This window comes from Myotis daubentonii, chromosome 18, assembly GCF_963259705.1.
Source record: "Myotis daubentonii chromosome 18, mMyoDau2.1, whole genome shotgun sequence".
NCBI classification, from domain to species: Eukaryota; Metazoa; Chordata; class Mammalia; order Chiroptera; family Vespertilionidae; genus Myotis; species Myotis daubentonii.
In genome coordinates this window covers 31,566,357-31,586,465 of record NC_081857.1, presented here as the reverse complement: position 1 = coordinate 31,586,465, position 20,109 = coordinate 31,566,357, and the positions used below count along the sequence as shown (strand labels likewise).

Sequence of the window (20,109 nt, the reverse complement as noted above, 5' to 3'; positions counted from 1 at the left end):
TCTACTGTACCAAGAATATACATTTTCGTGTTCCTGATGCTACTGCTGACCCTCGGAAACATTTTCTTTGAGACTAAGTAGCTAATTATTCAGACTCTTCCTGATTCTGTTCCTGCACTGGCACCCAGACAGCAGTAAAGCAGGGCAAAGACCTGCCCACACACACACGCCCATTCGTGGTCAGCCGGGACAGGGCGGCTAACACCGAGGACAGCTACCCGTCTGGGTCAGGAGCAGCACGGAGGGTACTTTGATAAAAACAGGCAGAGGAGGGTCCATGAAGTCATGAGAGACGGGATAGCCTGCAGCCAATGGCCAGCCTCTAGACCGGGGGTGGGGGACCTTTCTTCTGCCAAGGGCCACCTGGATATGTATAACATCATTCACAGGCCATACAAAATTATCAACTTAAAAATCAGCCTGCTGTATGTGGTCAAACATTTAATGAACTCACCCCTAATGCCTTGGCAGGGCCAGACCGAATCATTTTTCGGGCCATATACAGCCCATGGGCCGGACGCTCCCCACCCCTGCTCTAGACAAAGGAAGAAGCAGGGCTTTTCACACCGTCTGTTCAGCATCCAAAAGCTAACCCTCTCTGGAAGAGTATCCTGGCTCACATGGGGTCATCAGCCTAACCAACAGTCCCAGAAAGATGGAGATGGAGGTAAGGGCCCAGGTTATGTGGCCCTAGGCTTATACATTTTAAACAAACAAAGATGAAATAATCAATTCGAGTTTGTTTAGAATTACCTCTTTTCTCCACTTGAGCTCACAGAACACCCTCTCGAAGCATTCATGCATGTAGTTGAACTGAAAAAAGAACATAGCAACACTCACTGACATCGCAGGACCAGGTACCACAGGGCCATCCATGCCTTTGAACTTCTGCCCTGAGCCACCCAACCTTCCAAACTTTCTCAGCCGAGAGAAAAACCCTGACAAGCCCCACAAACCCATAAAACCCTGCCGGGCTCATCTACGATTCTCTGGCTCCTCCTAGTGGTAACTGTGAGTCAAGCGGGATGTGAAATTGCCAATCCCAGTGGGGCCTCAAGGGACGACAGGAAGAACCCGGGACTCTAGAATTCAAACAGGTTCAGATCTCACACCCACTGCTCTCTCTGCAGCTCTCTCCACGTAAGCATTTAGTTCAAGAACTTGAAGCCCAATCTTCTCTCCCCAAGCATGCTTCCCCGTCTACCACTCACATATGGTGTGAAGATTTTAACCCATCGAGGCTTCTTTTCTCCTCGTGCATATTCAAAGCAGAAGGCCATTCCTTCTTCATCTGTATCCCATCGCTGCATCTCATCCCATTCAAAGGCTATTACCTGGTTCTAAACAACCGAGAACAAGAGTGTGAGTCTGGGAATGCGGGGAGCTTAATAAGGGTCTGAACCGGGCAGCAGAAGAGAGATGAGTGGAGATGTCTGCATCACTTCAGGGAAAAGATGACAAGAATAAAGGTCAGTGTAACACGTGAAGGTGAGGACCAGTGTGAATCCAGTGCGTGCTTATCTACTCCAGTCAAACAGTTTTGACATCATTCCACGACCAGAACTAAAACACAGCAAGAGAATGAGTGTCAAAGTATCGCCAGGGTTCCTAGCCTCAGCCCCAGGCTGAACTCTCACCTCCAGCTGTCCCTCCTCAGTGCAAGCATGAAGTTTAAAGTGCGTAATGCTGATGGCTGTGATCACGTGCCCCTTCCTCCTGGAGTCACAGGCACAGTGGGGAAAGATGATTTCATTGTAGCCTTCACAAGTTCTTAGCATGTTGAGGTACTAGGAAAAAAAAGGAAGGGAAAGCATGTTACTATGGAACTCAACCACCGTGAGTAGCTGCTGAAATGGCACAAGAACACAGAAACTTCTCGCCCAACAACCCAAAGACCTTGCCTCTGGTCTCACGCCCATCCCTAAGTTGGGACAGGACTCCGAGATGATCCTTTATCCCACTTCCAACCTCCAACCTTTCTCTACTTAGAAAAAGATACGCAAACGAAGCCAGAAGAGACACTAACCAAAACGGCTAGGACTAGAAGGGAACTCACAATGCCGCTCCGACCCTCTATTTTCACTGTACCTAAGGAATGGGAATCGAATCTATCCTTAGAATTAAGGAAAGGGGCTAATGTTTCTCCCCAACTCTTCTCCGATCAAAAGTTACAATGAACTCAGTGATGACGACTAAGCTGCCTGAGACTTTAATGCCACGGGTAACAATAAGTGGTAAGCCAGGTTTAATTTCTTGGTTACTGATCTTTTCTCTTCTAGTCCCCAAATTGGCCCCACCACCCCCTCGGTCTCCTTAAAAAGCATCTGGACCCAAATCAAGCGACAGGCATAATGCTATAAGCCTAATCTAGAGGTCTCTCAACTACTGACTCTAACTCAACTCTTTGTCCTTTCTCCTCTACAATTAAGGCTGGCCTCTCACTCAACTCACTATTTTGAGGTAAGAGAGGAGAGAGTAAAAGAAGACAAGTGGGAAGGAGAAGAGAAGAGAAATAGGGAAAAGATAAAAAAAAAAAAAAAAGACTCATGGACTCTGACCTGGTTTCCTCTCAGGGGCTGCCCGAGAAACAAGCAAATAGCCTTGCATATCACACAGGAAGAACAGGGAACACTGCTGATGTGTGTGGAGTGTTGGAGAGAAGACGAAGGCATAACACCCTAATAAATTTCAGTTAGACGGGCGGGGAGATTAGAAAAAACCAGAGGTGCCCTGTGCCTTACAAAGACAGAAGAGACATAGGCACAAAAAGGAGCCCTGGCAACCTGTGACTGGTACCAATGACTGGCACCTATAAGAGTTGCTACTGACACCAGGGACGGGAAGACCAGAGCACCCAGGGAAAAGTCACACCACAGGCTCCCTCCCCCCTTTCTATTTAGTTCCGCTTAGGTAAAATAACAGCAACTTGGAAGGGGAAAAATTATTTTATTTATTGTTTTTAATCCTCACGTGAGGATAAAATTTTTAGGACTGAACCCACAACTTAGGTGTGTGCCCTGACCAGGAATGGAACCCGAGATCTGTCGGTTTATGGCAGTGGTCGGCAAACAGTGGCTCACGAGCCACATGCGGCTCTTTGGCCCCTTGAGTGTGGCTCTTCCACAAAATACTACATGTGGGCACATACGTACAGTGCGATTGAAACTTCGTGGCCCATGTGCAGAAGTCGGTTTTCGGCCTGGGCGAGTCTATTTTGAAGAAGTGGCGTTAGAAGAAGTGGGGGTATGTTCGCTGAGGTCGACCCCTCAGATTGAGGACGTTTTTAGCCAAGGCCAGCTTAGGAGCACCCTAATTAAGTTAATAACAATGTACCTACCTATATAGTTTAAGTTTAAAAAATTTGTCTCTCCAAAGAAATTTCAAACATTGTACTGTTGATATCTGGCTCTGTTGACTAATGAGTTTGCCGACCACTGGTTTATGGTGATGCTCCAACTGAGCCACACTGACCAGAGTACAAGGGGAAAAATTACAAAGGGTAGCAAGAACACAGGGTTAGGGTCAATTCAGAAGTGCCACAATACTCCACTTGCATAATTTTTCGTCTCCCACTTCCCCTTCCACCACCCTATTCCATCCCCCTTTATCACATCCTTCCTGTATGTGTAATAAATATGGATACTGCTTAACCTTGCTATTGGCACGATGAGCAGAAAGAAATCCAGGCCATTATACTTTGGAAATATGACAGGCAGTATCATAGAAGAGAAGTTTTCTGGAGTCATAAGCAGCAAAGACTGGAACAGGAAGCAGTACAGAGGGTTGGTCAAAAGCCTGGGCTTGAATCCTGGCCCCATCACTTCCTAACTGTTGGGCAACTACTGAACTCAAGGAAATTATTGAACTCCAAGGAGCCTTGGTTTCATCTTCTTACTAACAGCCTATATCAGTTATTTGCAAGGATTACAATATTCAGTGCATAATTAGGTATTCAATAAATGATAGCTTAAAAAATAATTTTAAAGGCTCTGTTATCTTTAGCCAGAGGATTCAACTATTTTCTCTCTCAAGAACGCCCTGTGGCCCTAGCCGGTTTGGCTCAGTGGATAGAGTGTCGGCCTGTGGACAAGATGGTCCCAGGTTTGATTCTGGTCAAGGGCATGTACCTTGGTTGCAGGGTCCTTCCCAGCCCGGGTCCTGGTCTGGGCTCATTCAGAAAGCAACCAATTGATGTGTTTCTCTCACATTGATGTTTCTCTCTGTCTTTCCCTCTTTCTTCCATTCTCTGTAAAAATCAATGGGAATCCCTAGCTGGTTTGGCTCAGTGGCTAGAGCATCAATCAGCTTGTGGACTGAAGGGTCCCAGGTTCGATTCCGATCAAGGGCATATGCCCAGGTTGCAGGCTTGATCCCCAGTAGGGGGCGTGCAGGAGGCAGCCAATCAATGATTCTCTCTCATCATTGATGTTTCTCTCCCCCCTTTCTCCCTTCCTCTCTGAAATCAATAAAGATATATTTTTTAAAAAAATCAGTGGAAAAATGTCCTCCAGTGAGGACTAACAGCAACAACAAAAGAATGCCCTGTGACCCCAAGCAGAGGAGCCTGGGGCAGGGGCTCCCTCTTGCACTTTGTACAGCTGGCTTCCAGGGCTCTTTGCTGTGTTGATAAGCAACTTGACCCTGGGCTTAACTGGGAGGGAGTTCTGTCTTCATACCACCACCCAACCCAAAGGCAGGGATCCATTTGTAGTTTTTGACAACTAAGCATTTCTCTTCTGTACAGAATCCAATAAAAACTTCTTATGCCTTGCACCTTTAAAAAAAAAAAAAGCCCTGAGAAATGATATATATGGAAATTACTTATAAAAACTCCAGCGGGGGGTGGGGGGGAGCACATAAGTGAGACAGATGAAACATGAATGGCAGGAAGTTGAAGGCTCTTAAGTTGGGAGGCTAAATGTACTATTCTTTCAACTTCTTTATATATTTGAAAATTTCTATAATAAAATGTTAGAAGAAAAAAAGAAAACTTCCCTGCAACCAGGCCTGCAGCTCTTACTTCAGCCTTCCTCCTAATACAGTCATTAGAAGCTTTCTGCATGCTCAATAAGCAGCAAATTCTGCTCAAAGATGCTTAAGAACTCTGCAAATGCCAGGAGGTGTCAGAGTCTTGAGACTAGTTCTGTTCATGTACTTCAACAAAAATGGCTTTACATGTAACACATTTGCTGAGAGTTCTCTTCTTTGAGAGGCAACACTCCTATTTAAAAAATATTTCTGCCATATTTGGATTACCATACAGATTTTTTAAAGAGGGAGAAACCTGCAAAGGGAGAAATTAGGAAAGGACACAGAAGAGATGTGGAGCTCTGCGTATCTTGAATTCTCGCTTTGTGACTTTGCATAGGTTACTCCAGCCAGGCTTCCCCTCTGCCGTCTGGGAATGAAGGACACTGCCGCCACCCACTTTTCTCTGATGTAGGAAAAAACACGTGCTTTGAAGAGCCACACAGACATGGATTTGAATCCTAGCTCTCCTTCTGAAGAGCTTTATGATCTTGGGTAAGAATCTTCCTTCCTCAGACTCCACCCCTCCTCTGCTTGGTTGTTATAAGGAGGAAACGAGAATGTACACATAGTATCCACAACAGTACCAGACGCCTAAGATATGCCCTATCCCCTTTGAATAAAAAAAAAAAAAGCGGACTTATCCCTCCATATTCAGAAATGTAGTCCTTGAAAACAAAGGACCTTCAGGGGAATTCCTAATGTAGTTATAAAATAACCTGAGTGCAAACTAAGGGCACCTGTGGCCTTAATGAGAGGACAGAGTTTAGTAAAGTTTCACTGGGGAAACTTAAGGTTTTCAAGATTCTCGGGTCAGGCAGCGTTTCTCAACTGTAGGTGGGCAATCTCTACATTCCTGGACTTGCACAAAACATAAAGGGAAGAAAGATTTAAAGTTTATATACACCCAAAATTTCCAAAAGAAAAGTCAATTTTTGTTTTCAAACAGATTTTAAACACAAAATTTTCCTGTCCATTCTCTTCTCAGATTAAATTTTGAGTAAATATGTATCCTAAATAAGCTTCCTTGATTCACATACCACTCAGATGGTGGCCCACATTAGACCAGAGAAAAAGGAAGGTATGGCATGGGGTATTTGTGAATGTTGAATATTTAGCAAGGTAGATCGATAAAGGAATAGGACACATTAAAGCAGGGACTCAGTACTCAACAGAGCAGAACACTTTAGGTGAGTGGGTTAAGGTCCATTCCGGAGAACTCTCTGTCTCCCAAACCACCTGCCAAGGGTCAAACCAGGGCTCAGACTGAAGTAAGTGCTTGAGAGGAACCTTGGGAGCCGACTCTCTCAAACCCCCGAGGCGGCTTGTTCCAGAATCACCAGGGTGCTTCTGTAAAAATCTTAACAAAATGCCTAGGTCCTATCCACAGAGATTCTGGCTTAGTAAATGGAGGCGGGCCAGATACTTGCACTGTGAGCAGGCTTCACAAGTGAGTCCCATGACACAGAGCTGGGGCCACACGCTGAGAAACACTGACTTTCACATTTACTGCCATGTGTGAAATCACTAAAAATTATGTTGAGAAACACTAATAGAAATTTCTTTCTTGTCAGTTCAACAATGGCAAAATCAGGCTATTCCAACATAAGAAAATCTTAAGTTCCATATGTTTGCTGTTTGTGTAAGAGTAAAAAAAAAAAGAAAATATAAAATCTCTCTTGCACATCACATTCTCAACCATCCAAATCTAACTCTGTAAGTAGAAAACAAAACAAAAAAACATTTTTTATCACACTGGATCTTACAAACTATGGCAAAGACATGAGCTGTCCTCTGTATTTGGAAAACAAGGAAACTTACACAAGACTTATTTATCTATCAAGAACTCTAGAGTATTTCTTAAGATTCTACTTGATGGCTGGCAATCTGAACATCCCATTTTATAGAAAAGAAACTAGGACTGAGAAGTCTGTTGAATTGTTGAGGTTCTCACAGTGATCTGACCTACTCTAAGGCCTATCAAGCATCCTAAGTTGCTATAGATAATGCATCAAGACTTATGGGCTCTGAGGGGTCCATCTGAATTGAAGTTTCAATGTACTGACCATGACCACTGACTAAGTTAATGTCTTTGAACATTACTACTTGAACACATGAAATTATCCTATATAATAAAAGTGTAGTGTGCAAATTGTCCCCTCGAACGGAGGTCGTCCGGAAGTTCAACCAGGGGGTGGGGCCGGCCAAGGGAAGGGAGGGAGGCCCTGGTCAGCAGCCGCTAGGGACCCTACCAGTGCACGAATTTCATGCACTGGGCCTCTAATACTTAAATAAAATTCAAACTTTGGTGGGATTTTCTTTAAAATCTGACTATGGTATTATGGGGCTAGTATACACTTGTATGTTGGTACTAGGTTTTCAAGACAATAGAATTCCATAAATGTTTAAGCATATTTTATACTCAATTCCAATGACCCATAGAAAACACATCAGTGGTCCAACTGTATTCGAGTTCTTAATGGGTGATTACAAGATACAAACTTGAATTTGAAAATGATTTCATAATAGATTACTATGCTTGTTAAATTCAGATTTTCTATATTTTGCCACAGAACAATACAAGACTATTTATCTAGCACCTCATACTGTGCCTGGCACACATTCGGTGCTTAACAAGTACTTCTGGTAAAATGTGTAAATGGATGATAGTGTGTTTGGAGTAGTACTACATGTGCAAAAAACCAGTATGTATTCTATACTGGTATTACCAAAGGCCCTTATGAAGTTACTCTAAATCCACTGGCTTTGGAAAAAGCAAAGAACTACTGCAGAGGCTGATGGTCCTTTAGTATTTGGCCCTTTTCATCAAAAAGATGCAGAGGTATTGGTCAGAATCATGCATTAATACGTAAAAGACAATGCCATTATTTTAAAGAACAGGAAGTTGAGTTTTAAAATACTGTCTCCCACTTATTAAAATTCCCTTAAACAAAATTCAACAAATTAATAGACTTGATTCAATTTAAAATACTTTTTATTGCCTATTTAGTCTATTGGTATGTAGAACATTCGTAGATAGTCTCTTTCTTTTTTTTTTTTTTTTTCGTAGATAGTTTCTTGATCTTTGGCAATTTACTTTTCATCATATAAGTGAGAAAATAACTATCCCAGCTAGACATAATATATTCTAGTGATTTATAAGAATCACTGCCATTGCAATTACTGCCTTGTGTGAAATCCTGAAAAATTATAATTAGAAAAATTTCGACTATATATAAATTTGCCAAGAAAAAAATTTTAAAATTCTATGAGTGGAAGTTTTGTAAGTGTTCATTACAAATTTTATTTTTGACAATTTCCATCCTTGTATATATGGCAGATACAAATTAAAAACTAATTTTAAAACATTTAAGGAGTATTCTAGGCAGCCCTCTGAACAGAACTTTCTGTGATAATAAAAATGTTCTATATCTGAGCTGTCTAATACAGTAGCTACTGGCCAGATGTGCTATTCCACATTTGAAGTGTGGCTAACACATCTGAGGAATTGAATTTTAAATTTTATTTAATTTAAATGAAGTTAAATTTAAATGCCACATGAAGATGGCAGCCATTGAACTGACCAGTACAGCTCTAGCATATGATACTAACCAAAAGCACTACTGCACATAAATGTTTAAGCAACTGCAGAGATTGAAGTTATAAAAACAAATGATTTTGCTACCTCTAAATCACAACGAAAATAATTTCTAATGTAAAAAACCTAATATCAATTCTTACGGAATCTTATCTTTATCATATTAAATGTTTTGCACATCTTTGTTTTAGATTTTTTTCTATCAAAAAGAATTTCATTTGGTTAGTATTTATAATAAAGTTACGTATTTACATATAACAAAATAAGCTCTTTGTGGGCTAAACGGAGGAACACCATGGACTTCATGTCAAGGCCTATATCCCCTCCTTTTTAAAAATTAGTTAAGCCACTGACCAGGTTGCAACATCTTTCAAAAAAGATTGGAACAACAGGTTTAAGAGCTAAGAGGAGTTATTTTCCAAAGAGATTATGGGGACATAAACCTACCATGACCATTTTCCTTTGTTCATACAGCTTCTGTAATTGGTAGGACTTTTCCTCTGCTTTGATGTAGCCTTTTTTCACATCATCGACAGCCTGTCACCAAAACAAAGGCAGGAAAGAAAGAAATGTAAAAATCACTATCAAGTACATTCTTAATAGAAATAGAGACAGATTTATTTTCAGAATAACTTTTATGCATATGGACCATCGCATCACTGGTGCACTCTGCCACCTGGATGTATTTACTGGAATAAGCAGCATGTATGGAGTGTCTGGTATGTACTCAAGGATTGTTCTAGGCACACGAGGAATCTGGTTTCTCATGTTAAGAGATTTAAACTCTGGTTAATTTATATATGTGCAACAATTAGAGAACATTAAAAGATAGCATATAACACTGTATTAAAGGTAATAATGAAATAACAAAAATGTGTGGTATAGATAGTAAGATACATGCAGTCAGAACATGAGAGCTTCTTGCTAATTGTAGTTATCAAGGAAGTCTTGGTTGGGCCCACGTTGAATAGAAGAATCTACTAGCTATAGTCAGGAAACAGGAATGGGTTTGAGCTTAAATACATTCAGGAGACAGATTTGCCTAATTTGAATAAAGGGTATATGGTTAAGGGACAATGAAAGATAATGCGCTGGAGGGATAGGTTAACAGATGAGGAATGACCCTAAAAAGCAGGCACAGGAATTTAGACTTAAGGACAGTAGGGAGCTAAAATAAGCAATTTAAAAAATTTTTTTAAAGGAAGATTGATTTGTATATGAGTGTCAAATGAATTAAGCTAAGGAGAGAATAAAATGAGAGACTGAAGATGTTGTCATACTTTAAGCACGAAATGAAACAAGACCTTAAACTAGGGGAGCAGCAACTGTAAGAGAAAGTGATAAATCTGAGACCATGAACCAAAAAAGTCCCCAACAAGACCCGAAACAAGCATGAAGATACTTATTCTAAACAACTCCTGGTTTGGCTAAATGAAATATGCAACCCCTTCCAAACCTCATTCCACCCCAATAAAAATGTTTAAATCTAATAGGAGGAAAAACTGACCATTGGGAGAAAAAAAGAATAAATAGAATCATTTGTCCAGGGCATTCAGAATCTAACCTCAGTGAGTTACTGCAAGGACAACTCTATGCTGGCACCCACTTGAACTCTTATCAGAAGACTGACAACTTCCTTAAGTTCTAGGAACCACACATGGATATTAACGTCCAGCCGGGGACTGCCTAACGGAAAGATTATGCCCGTTCCTCCCCAATCCTAGCCATTCAAATGAGGGCTCACTTAGGCACAGAGGATCTAGTCACAGAGATCAGGATGCTCAGTAAGAATGGCCACACAATGTCCTGAAGAACCTGACCACTTTGTGTTTTATTTAACCACCAAAAGACATGACTGCTCCAGGCCAAATTAAACCAATTACTACTGGAAAGCTGGGAGAGAAGTAAAGAGGGGAAACAAATGCTGCTGGTCTACCTATTTCGTTTCCCATGTAACAAAATGTTATTTAGCTAAGAGAAAAGGCTTTTCTGATGAACAAATGAAAATACTGTATTTGTTATTATTCATGTCCCCAATACCTAGGACTGTATCTGACTTGGAATAGCACTTAAATATTTGAACATTACCCTAGGACAGAAGTGGGTCAGAGTGAACATCTACTCCAACTCTAAGTGAACTATTTTCTTTTCTTTAAAAAAATTTTTTTTTTATTGTTGATATTACAGAAATCTCCCATTTTCTCCCCCTTTACCCCCCTCCTCCCAGTCAACTATTTTCATACAGGGCAGTAAAAATGTTCTCTCCTCTCCTCTTTCACTTCTAAACAAGATTATACTGCTTGAACGCGTAGAGGGGATAAACAGGTGATGGGGGGGTGGGGGGAGATTATATTGCTTGACTACCCATGTGACTCACCAATTCTTCTTCCACAATAACCAAACACCAACTCCTCTCAATTCATGCAAACATTCATTTTGTAAAAACTGCTGACAGTTCTCGTCTGCTACTATCTCCTTTCCTGTTCTTTGTCCTTGCAAGTTTACGCCTTTAAAATGCCATGACTATTATTTTAGCAAGCCTTCAGGAAGGAGTAGTTTAAATGGGTGTACAACCTGCTAGATTTAGCCAGAATTTAAATACATTCTACCATGAATTTCAATATTACTAATTTCTTTAAGGAAAAGGCTCATTATCATCACTATTATCTCAATTCTAAGATGCTCATTTTTTCATAGTTTATCATCTCTAAAATTGGGATGTATCTTACAATCAATGATGTGTCAGTTTAATTGGTAGCTCTTTCTTAAAGTAATTTCTATCAAAATTGGACATTCATAGAGTTTAAAGCATATTCATAGAGTTTAAAGCATCATGTAGTTCTCTTTCTTAGCAGCACATGAAATAATAGCGCATCTTACAATCGATGGCATCTTGGAATTGATGAAATAACCACCATCAAAATATGATATAAAAAATAACTAAAACCAAGAGGAAAAAGTTAATATTACTTTCTAATTGGCACAAATGTTTGCCCAGTTAAGCAAAAAATCATTTGAATCCTTGTGCCCTGTTGCAAATGTAAAATAGTGTATGTAGCTGCTATGGAAAACAGTATGGCAGTTCCTTAAAAATTATAAATAGAATTATCATAAAATCCAGTAATCTCAATCTGGTCATATTAAAAGCAAGATTTTGAAAAGATTATTTAGCCCTAACCGGTTTGGCTCAGTGGATAGAGCGTTGTCCTGGGGACTCAAGGGTCCCAGGTTTGATTCCGGCCAAGGGCATGTACCTTGGTTGAGGGCACATCCCCAGTGGGGAGTGTGCAGGAGACAGCTGATCGATGTTTCTCTCTCATCAATGTTTCTAACTCTCTATCCCTTTCCCTTCCTCTCTGTAAAAAATCAATAAAATATATTTTAAAAGGAAGAAAAGATTATTTACACACCCATGTTCATAATCCTCCTATATAATAAAAGGCTAACATGCAAATAGACCGAACGGTGGAACAACCGAACAACCGGTAACTATGATGTATGCTGACCACCAGGGGGCGTGCACGGAACATTGTGGGTGTCGGCCACGGTGGGATGGTGGCAGTGAGCAGGGACGCCAGACCAAGGCGCCTCGCTGGTTGCTGTCATCAGGGCAAGCCTAGGGTGGTTACTGAAAATTCTTTGCTCCCGTGCACCGCGGTCCTGCCGGGTGCTCGCAACCTTTGCTGGCACCCGCACCCGCTGCCGGCGCCAGCCCTGCTCACACCCACTGCTGGCCCCTGGCGCCAGCCCCTATCGCTTGGCACTGTCAGTGGGTGCGAGTGGCAGCTACCGGCCCTGATCGCCCCTGAGGGTTTCTCTATCTCCCCCTGCTCCTGAGGGGTGATTCGGGGCAGCAGCCAACTGCTTGCCCTGGCTGACGACGCCAGCCCCAACTGCACTGCGCTGTCAGCGGGTGTGAGAAGGGCTGGCGCAGTCAGCACATGGGAGCGGCAGCGGCAGGAGCAGGGCTGCCGGCAGACAGGAGACTGGGGGCCACGGTGGGAAGGGCCAGGCGGGGATGCAGAGGATGTGCTGAGACCTGCCCCTGTGCCCACCACAGCCTTGCAGCCCACAGTTCCTTTTAAGGTGCAGTGGGCCCCTAGTAGTATTCGTAATAGCCAAGTGATGGGGAAAAGAACCAATGTCCATCCACAGGTGACTAGATAAGTAAAATGAGACATATACATACAATGAAACATTTTGCCTTAAAAATGAAGGAAATCCTGTCCACTGTTATAACATGAATGAGACATTATGCTAAGTGAAATAAGCCAGTCATAAAAAGATAAATACTGTACGATTCCACTTACATGATCAGGAAACAGATCTTAGCAAAGCTATGCTAAGATTATGCCCTATGTAGAGCCTACACTTGAACCAGATATTCCGACTCCTAGCTAATGTTCTCATTGCAACAATACAGGGCTCTGCTATAAATTCGTTATTTGTAGAGTTGTAATAATATAAACACTGAATACTGATTTAATCAATATTATAATATGCCTATATCAGGAAGAGATGAAAAGGTACAGGTATTAGTAAGAATGGAGAACAAAATGGAGCTAGAGTCTCATTTTTTAGTGGGAAATGAAGAGATACTGTCTGAATTTGAAAAACCAAGTAGGAGCAACATGACCAAGTTATAACAGCAACATAGACGTAAATATGAAAGAAAAAAAAAACAAAGCTAAAGGAGGTGAAAGTGATTGCCTTTGTGGGGAGATGAAGATAAGTGGGGGCAACTAATATTTTTCATAATAACCTGTGTAGAACTACATGATGCTTTAAACTCTATGAATATGCTTTAAACTCTATGAATGTGCAATTTTGATAGAAATTATTTTAAAAGGTACATAGCCATAATGCTCATTTTCTGTTGTTTAAATAAATATATTTTAAACTCCAGGATATCTTTACTTCTTAAGCTTATTTATATTTTGTGAAATGGGATAGCACATTTTACAAACTTAACTAAGATTCAGGAGGCAAAGCAGGTTACCCAAGGATTCACACTGAATAGGCAAATTACCCACTGAATACAAACAGAAAAAAAAATCGGGCCTTTCTAGGAAGACCAATCCACCTACCTGATGAAAGAAGTAGGTAACAGCAAGGTCATTGTCATTTAAGAGGATTTCTTCTTCTGTTGTAAAAAGCCACTTTCGAATGGTCAGGCAGGTGCCTGGCACAGCTGATGTGTAATTCTGGACATAGAGTTTATGAGGAAATTCATTAGGTGCCAGCTTACGTACTAAAGAGAAGACAAAACAAAGAAAGCTAGAGTGAAAAGATATATAAGGAATTTCCCTAGTGTAAACTGCAGATAAAATACAAACAGCCAGATAAAGAATGGCAGGTTATCATTAACCAGAACCCTGGCTTAGACCCGTTACAGAGCACTTCCTCGGGACTGACCATGTGTCCAGCCAAATCTATCCCTGGGAACTATGACTATGGCCAGTCGGGCTCAAACTGCCTGACTTCTATCACCTGAATGACACACTGTTCAGTTAACAGGCCGACTGCAGACGGCATCGACTACAAAGTCTATTAAAATATCTGATCCATCATCTAGTAAGTTACAGTGATGTCCAGGGAACATCTTTAAAGCAAGCCTCTCCGCTTACCCAGCTATGGTGCTTTCAGAGTCTCTGCTGTGGTAATTCTCAATGAACTGCTTTCATTGTTAGAGTTGAAAGGCTCTCCCCACCCCACCCCCAACTCTAAGACACTCATCCAGTGAAAAGTGTCTTCTGAATACCATTACTTCCTCTTTTTAATAATGCACAAGCAGGATAAAACTCTACCACTTTTAATTTCTATATTGATTTTCTTTGAAAAGACAGTTTTCTTCTTTTGATTGATGGCTACTTGGCTTTCTAACACTGCAAAAGACAGACTTAATATTTGCTATTTTATTTATTAACTAAAGTTTAGAAAAGAAGAATATTAGAATCCAAGTGTCCAGGTTCCCTGGCAATCCTTTGTTTTTGTTTTTAAAAAACAAGCAAGAATTTAGTGACCGCAGCAAAAACATGCTTAGGACAGGGAAACAAGGCCCACTGCTCCCCTGGCTGCAGTCTCCTGGGTCCCTCAGAGGTTAGGGGACACGTGCCTGGGAGGGGAAGGAGAGGGAAAGTGGAATGGCATGGCGTGCTCCCTGGAGGGAGAGTGCCCCTAGCAATCCTTTGTAACATTTCTATCTCCTAGTTAGACTGTAGGGAGTTGGCAAAATAAAGAATAGGAACATTATTCTACATTGACCTGGGACAGTAGGCCAACCCAAGCCTAACAACCCCCCCCTTTTCTGAGATGAGGAAGATCTGATTAATTAATATTATGTCATTTCTGGCGTGTGTGTGTGCGTGCGTGTGTGTGTGTGTGTGTGTGTGTGTGTGTGTTCGGTGTGGAAAAGACCCATAAACTGTAGGAAATAATTAGGAAATCTATGTCATTCAGGGCAAGCACTCAGACTTCCTCCCCCCTTTGTGGTTTCAATGGAACCAGTGTGACCAACATCCCTAGCTTTTATAAAATAATATATAAGGCAAGCTTCCTGTCATGATGTAATAAAATTTCCTAGGAGGAGGATATCTATTCACAAAGAAACTTAAAAGATATGCATTAAAGCAATGGCTTTTAAGCAATTTATCTTTTTCTTAACTCCTGAAAACAAAAAACTAATCTTAAAAACCTACAAAAAACACAAAGCACACTAAAACAAATTGTTGCTAAATAGAACCACCCCTTTCTTTAAGGCTGTTTCAATAGAATGTATTATTTTTGAACCTCTGATTTAAAAGAACCTCATGAAAGTATCCCACTTCAACCCTCGGTGCAAGTAACTTATACTCACAAAAGAGGAAAAGGATCACTAGTGACCAGATATCATTTGACTTGGACTTAATGGGATTTGCCTGGTCTGCTTGTTGGATCCGTCCTAATAAACAGAATCTCCCCTGGTCTGCAAGCTCATTTCTAGGCAAATAGTTTCAGTCTGACAGCTTCTGGGAGCTTCAGTCTGACAGTGTTAGAATAAAATACCCCCAAACAAAACTTCATGTTAGCCACAGGCACTTACCAAAGGAATGATTGATCACTTCAAATAAGGCAAAGTAATTCACTGTTGTACTGTCCATGCCAACCTTTGCTGCAATAGCCTAAAGTATAAACAGGATAGATTAGTTTCAAGAAAACTAAATCAGCCAGACTGGCATGGCTCAGTGGTTGAGCATTGACCTATGAGCCAGGAGGTCACAGTTCAATTCCCAGTCAGGGCACATGCCAGGGGTTGTGGGCTTGATCTCCAATGTAGGGAGTGCAGGAGGCAGCCAATCAATGATTCTCTCTCACCATTGATGTTTCTATCTCTCTCCCTCTCCCTTCCTCTCTGAAATTAATAAAAATATACTTAAAGAAAAAAAAGAATACTTGAGCAGACATGAAGGAGCTTCCACTGGTCAAAGATGGAACAATTTGAGTATCACAAAAACAATACATGCTACTGATTAAATCATGCTGAGTACCTAAAAACCCACACAATACTAAAAAAATAAAATAACCTCATTGGACATCATTGGAATCAACTAAGGCACCAATTCTTTACTCTGAAAATTGGCAATAAAAGGAAAGGAATATTTACCCCTCCCTTACCAAAAACTGTACTTCAGGATAACTAAATACCCACAGCTGATCAGAAAAAGTTCTTTACACAATAAGTCTACTTCAGTGGTTCTCAGTCTGTGGGTTGTGACCCCTTTGGCGGTCAAACGACCCTTTCACAGGGGTCGCCTAAGACAGTCCTGCATATCAGATATTTACATTACGATTCATAACAGTAGCAACATTACAGTTATGAAGTAGCAACTACTTCAACCAAGAAAATAATTTTATGGTTGGGTCACAACATGAGGAACTGTATTTAAAGGGCCAGAAGGTTGAGAACCACTGGTCTAGTTAATAAATGTGAAGATATGAGAGAATTAGAAAATCAACACTTTACAATCCTTAATGAAACCACAGGTTAAGGGAACAATCATCAGTGATACACTCATTGAGAAAAGATCAATGGAGAACTTTACAATGGAGAGATCAGGTATTGTATCCCTCCTGGTGAGAAGCAGTATGAAGAATACAACACTGATAATAGCTGAACCTGAATCTAATCAAGCCTCCAGAGAAAACTTCCATCTATAAAAAATATAAGGAGAGAGCAAGACATACTACATGACACAAATATATAAAAGAAACAAACAGATAACTCAGAAAGTGGGACATTCCACAGGACACAGACCCAATTTCTGCAATTACACAAGGACATGGGAAAAAAGTTGGAGAAGGGAGGAGAGACTGCTCTATTTTAAAACAAACATAAAAATCAAATGTGATCTAAAGACCTATTTAGATCCAGATTTTAACCAACCAACTATAAAAAACCATTATGTGATAATTGGGAAAATTTGATTGTTGATTTGTTATTAGTTAATATCAAGGAAATATTGTTAATTTTTTAGGTTTGATAATGGCTTTGTGGTTATGTAGGAAGAATGTCCATATTTTATAGAGATGTATACTAAAATACACACAGGTCCAATAACATGAAATTTGGTTGAAAATATTCAAAAAAGGGGGGAAAAAGGATATATAGTGCACATGTGGAAGAATCTTGATGACTACTGAGTGAACAGATACAGGTTCATTGTTCTATTCTGTTTTCATGTACGTTATAAAGTTTTTTTACAATTAAAAGGGGCGAGGGGACTAATCAGAACCACTACTACCTGGGATACCTTTCTTTCAAGGACAAAGTAATTTCATATTAACAATAATAACATCAACAACAGTAGCTAACATTTAATAAACTTATGTGCTAGATACTCCAATCACTTTATATGAATTAACTTATATAATCCATCTTCCTTAGCTTTGAAACATGCAATGTCAAGTCTACTTGCTCAAGTTTACTTTACCTGATATACTTGGTCTGTAGTACTGTTCTTTTTAACCCTGACTGTAACTGTTGTTCCATCTGGTAATGCTACTCTCAGCTCTACGTCAGACACACCATTGTAGTTCTGGGGAGAAAGACACAGAAAAAGAATTTATGACCCAGTATATCCTCATTCTCCTTGTTAACATGCAAGCTAAACAACAACTTAACATGTGATAGAGAGAAAATGAGTTCCGATGAAAAGGGGAGAAAAGACACCTTATAAATCAATACATTTACAAGCCATTAAGCTGACTTTAGAATGCAGCAGCAGTTAACCTTTAAGATGAACAGGGAGAAAAGAAATATGTTGAAGTCATGTTCACATTTTAATACAGAAAACTCGTGTGAAACAGACTAGGTCAAACACAGATGAGGTTTTTTGCTTATTTTCAAACATTCAGAACTCACAAATAAGAAGACAACTGAAAGCTATAGTTTCAACCAATATTCTCTGGTTTTATATGGTTAGGCATGTTAGATTGGCTCAAGAAGTACCATAAATTCCTTTCTGAATCCTGAAATAATCATGACACCCTTGAAAGGAAATGGATGAAACTCAGGAATCTGAGTTAGTCTGATGCCCAATTTTCTTCTAGCAAAGAGTAAACAGTACTTATTCTCCTTAATTCCAAAGAAATCATTCACTCTCACTGGTTTTGATGATTAACACATTCCTTAACAGATTTCTGACCTTGTCATCTTTATTAGAGAAACAACTATGTAAGAACAAGTCCATCTTCATTTACTATTAAAAAAATAGTACTATTTATTGCCTAAAACCATCCTAAACATTACTTTGTATTACATATTAATTCTTCTATCAGTTAATATCTATTAAGCACCTACAATATGCCTGACACTGTGATAAGTCACTGGGAATATAAAGATGATCAAGATTTAGCTCTTGTTCTGGAGTTCTCATGTATAGCATGGTGACCACAGTTAACAAAACTGTATTGTGTACTGAAATTCGCTAAAATTTGTACATCTTAAGTGCTCTCACCAAAAAAGGAAGAAAGGAGCAACGAGGTTATAAATACGTTAATTACTTTGATTATGGTGATCATCACAATGTACACATACATCAAAACATCAAGTTGTATACCTCAAATATATACAATTCCTATTTGTCAATTATACCTCAATAAAGCTAAAAACTGATTTAACTCTTACCTACAGGTAGCTCACACTAAAAATATAAAGTAACAGTCTGAGCATATATATAAAAATTAGAGAATGAGAGATTCCAACCACATGATAATTTGTACTGACTGCAAAAGTTCTTGGTGGAATGAAAAATCGATGATTTGAGTAACAGGGAAAGCTTCCAAGAGAAGGTAGACCTAGCACTAACTCTTGGAGGATAAGCAGGACACACAGAAAAAGATTGAAAAATAGGCATTTCCCATAGTCGACATCTTTAATTTGTTTCTCCCACAATGAGCCACGAGGTAAACAGTCACTGTAGGAGCGGTCACTTACCTCGTCCGATTCGGACAGGAATTCCTGCATGATGTCACTCTCACCAATGACTCGTATTGAGCACACTGCAGAAAACAAAGATAGACTTTGCCATGAGGCTCTAAAATCAAGAATATAAAGTCAAGTACATATCAAGGTTTAAGTGTAAATCATTAGTACCAGGCAATGCTGAGGTAGTATGTCATCCCTAACATATGATACTTTAAGACACAAGAAACATTCATATCAATATGAACTAGGACAGAGGAGTAACAGAATGTACAAAAATGTAGCTTGCTAAAAATATTAAACAACCAAAGGAAGTCACCCAAAAAAAGGGGAAATAAAAGTTCAGTAAATCTAACTTCGTAGTCTTGTGTGAACTATTAACAAGCTAGACAGCAGAGCAAGGCTAAGGTCAGTTAGAAATAAACCAAACGCAAAACTGAAATACAAAAGGAAAGATATCTACTTGGCCTAGGAACAGGCTAGCTAGAGAATCATCAACATTTAAAGCCATTTTGGGGGAAATGAGTAGGTAATTAATTAAGTATTAAGCTGAGCACATCTTGTCACCTCACTAATTTGAGCTTCAAAGCAACAACAAAAAGAAAGGAGGGAGGAAAAAGGAAAGCAGGCAGGTGGATAGCTAATCGTCTAAATCTGAGGAAGTTAATTTCCTGACACTCTCACGAGGATGGCAAATTACACTGATGATTTTACTTCATTTTATTTTTAAAAAATTGTACCATTTCTCATTTCCCAAGGGCTGTGTTTAGAGGCCATTCCATGCCAGAAAAAAAGCTAAAAACAAATGAGGAGGTTTCACTACTTCAATGGTGAAAGTAATTTTTCTTCAGGGATGAAGCTCTCTACCAAAGTTAAAAAAAAAAATTTCAACTAGGTCAATTAGTTCTTACTCAAGGACACAAGGGCACAGGATTACAAAATACCACGTAAGACCATTATTCTATTAAATTTGTATTTTATTTTTTAAATATATTTTATTGATTTTTCACAGAGAGGAAGG

At 39.9% G+C, this 20,109-nt stretch overlaps 1 protein-coding gene across 3 annotated transcripts in view; it reads right to left on the bottom strand.

Annotated features, from left to right (window-relative positions):
- Positions 1-20,109, bottom strand: part of SNX27 (sorting nexin 27) — a 50,875-nt gene that overhangs the window by 4,041 nt on the left and 26,725 nt on the right. For all 3 annotated transcript variants that reach the window (XM_059673381.1, XM_059673383.1, XM_059673382.1), the window contains 8 exons: positions 19,101-19,165; positions 17,596-17,700; positions 15,708-15,786; positions 13,714-13,877; positions 9,074-9,163; positions 1,638-1,787; positions 1,212-1,340; positions 754-813 (listed from right to left, as the gene is read on the bottom strand). In XM_059673381.1, coding sequence (XP_059529364.1) covers positions 754-813; positions 1,212-1,340; positions 1,638-1,787; positions 9,074-9,163; positions 13,714-13,877; positions 15,708-15,786; positions 17,596-17,700; positions 19,101-19,165 — 842 coding nt within the window. The remainder of the gene's footprint in view (positions 1-753; positions 814-1,211; positions 1,341-1,637; positions 1,788-9,073; positions 9,164-13,713; positions 13,878-15,707; positions 15,787-17,595; positions 17,701-19,100; positions 19,166-20,109) is intronic.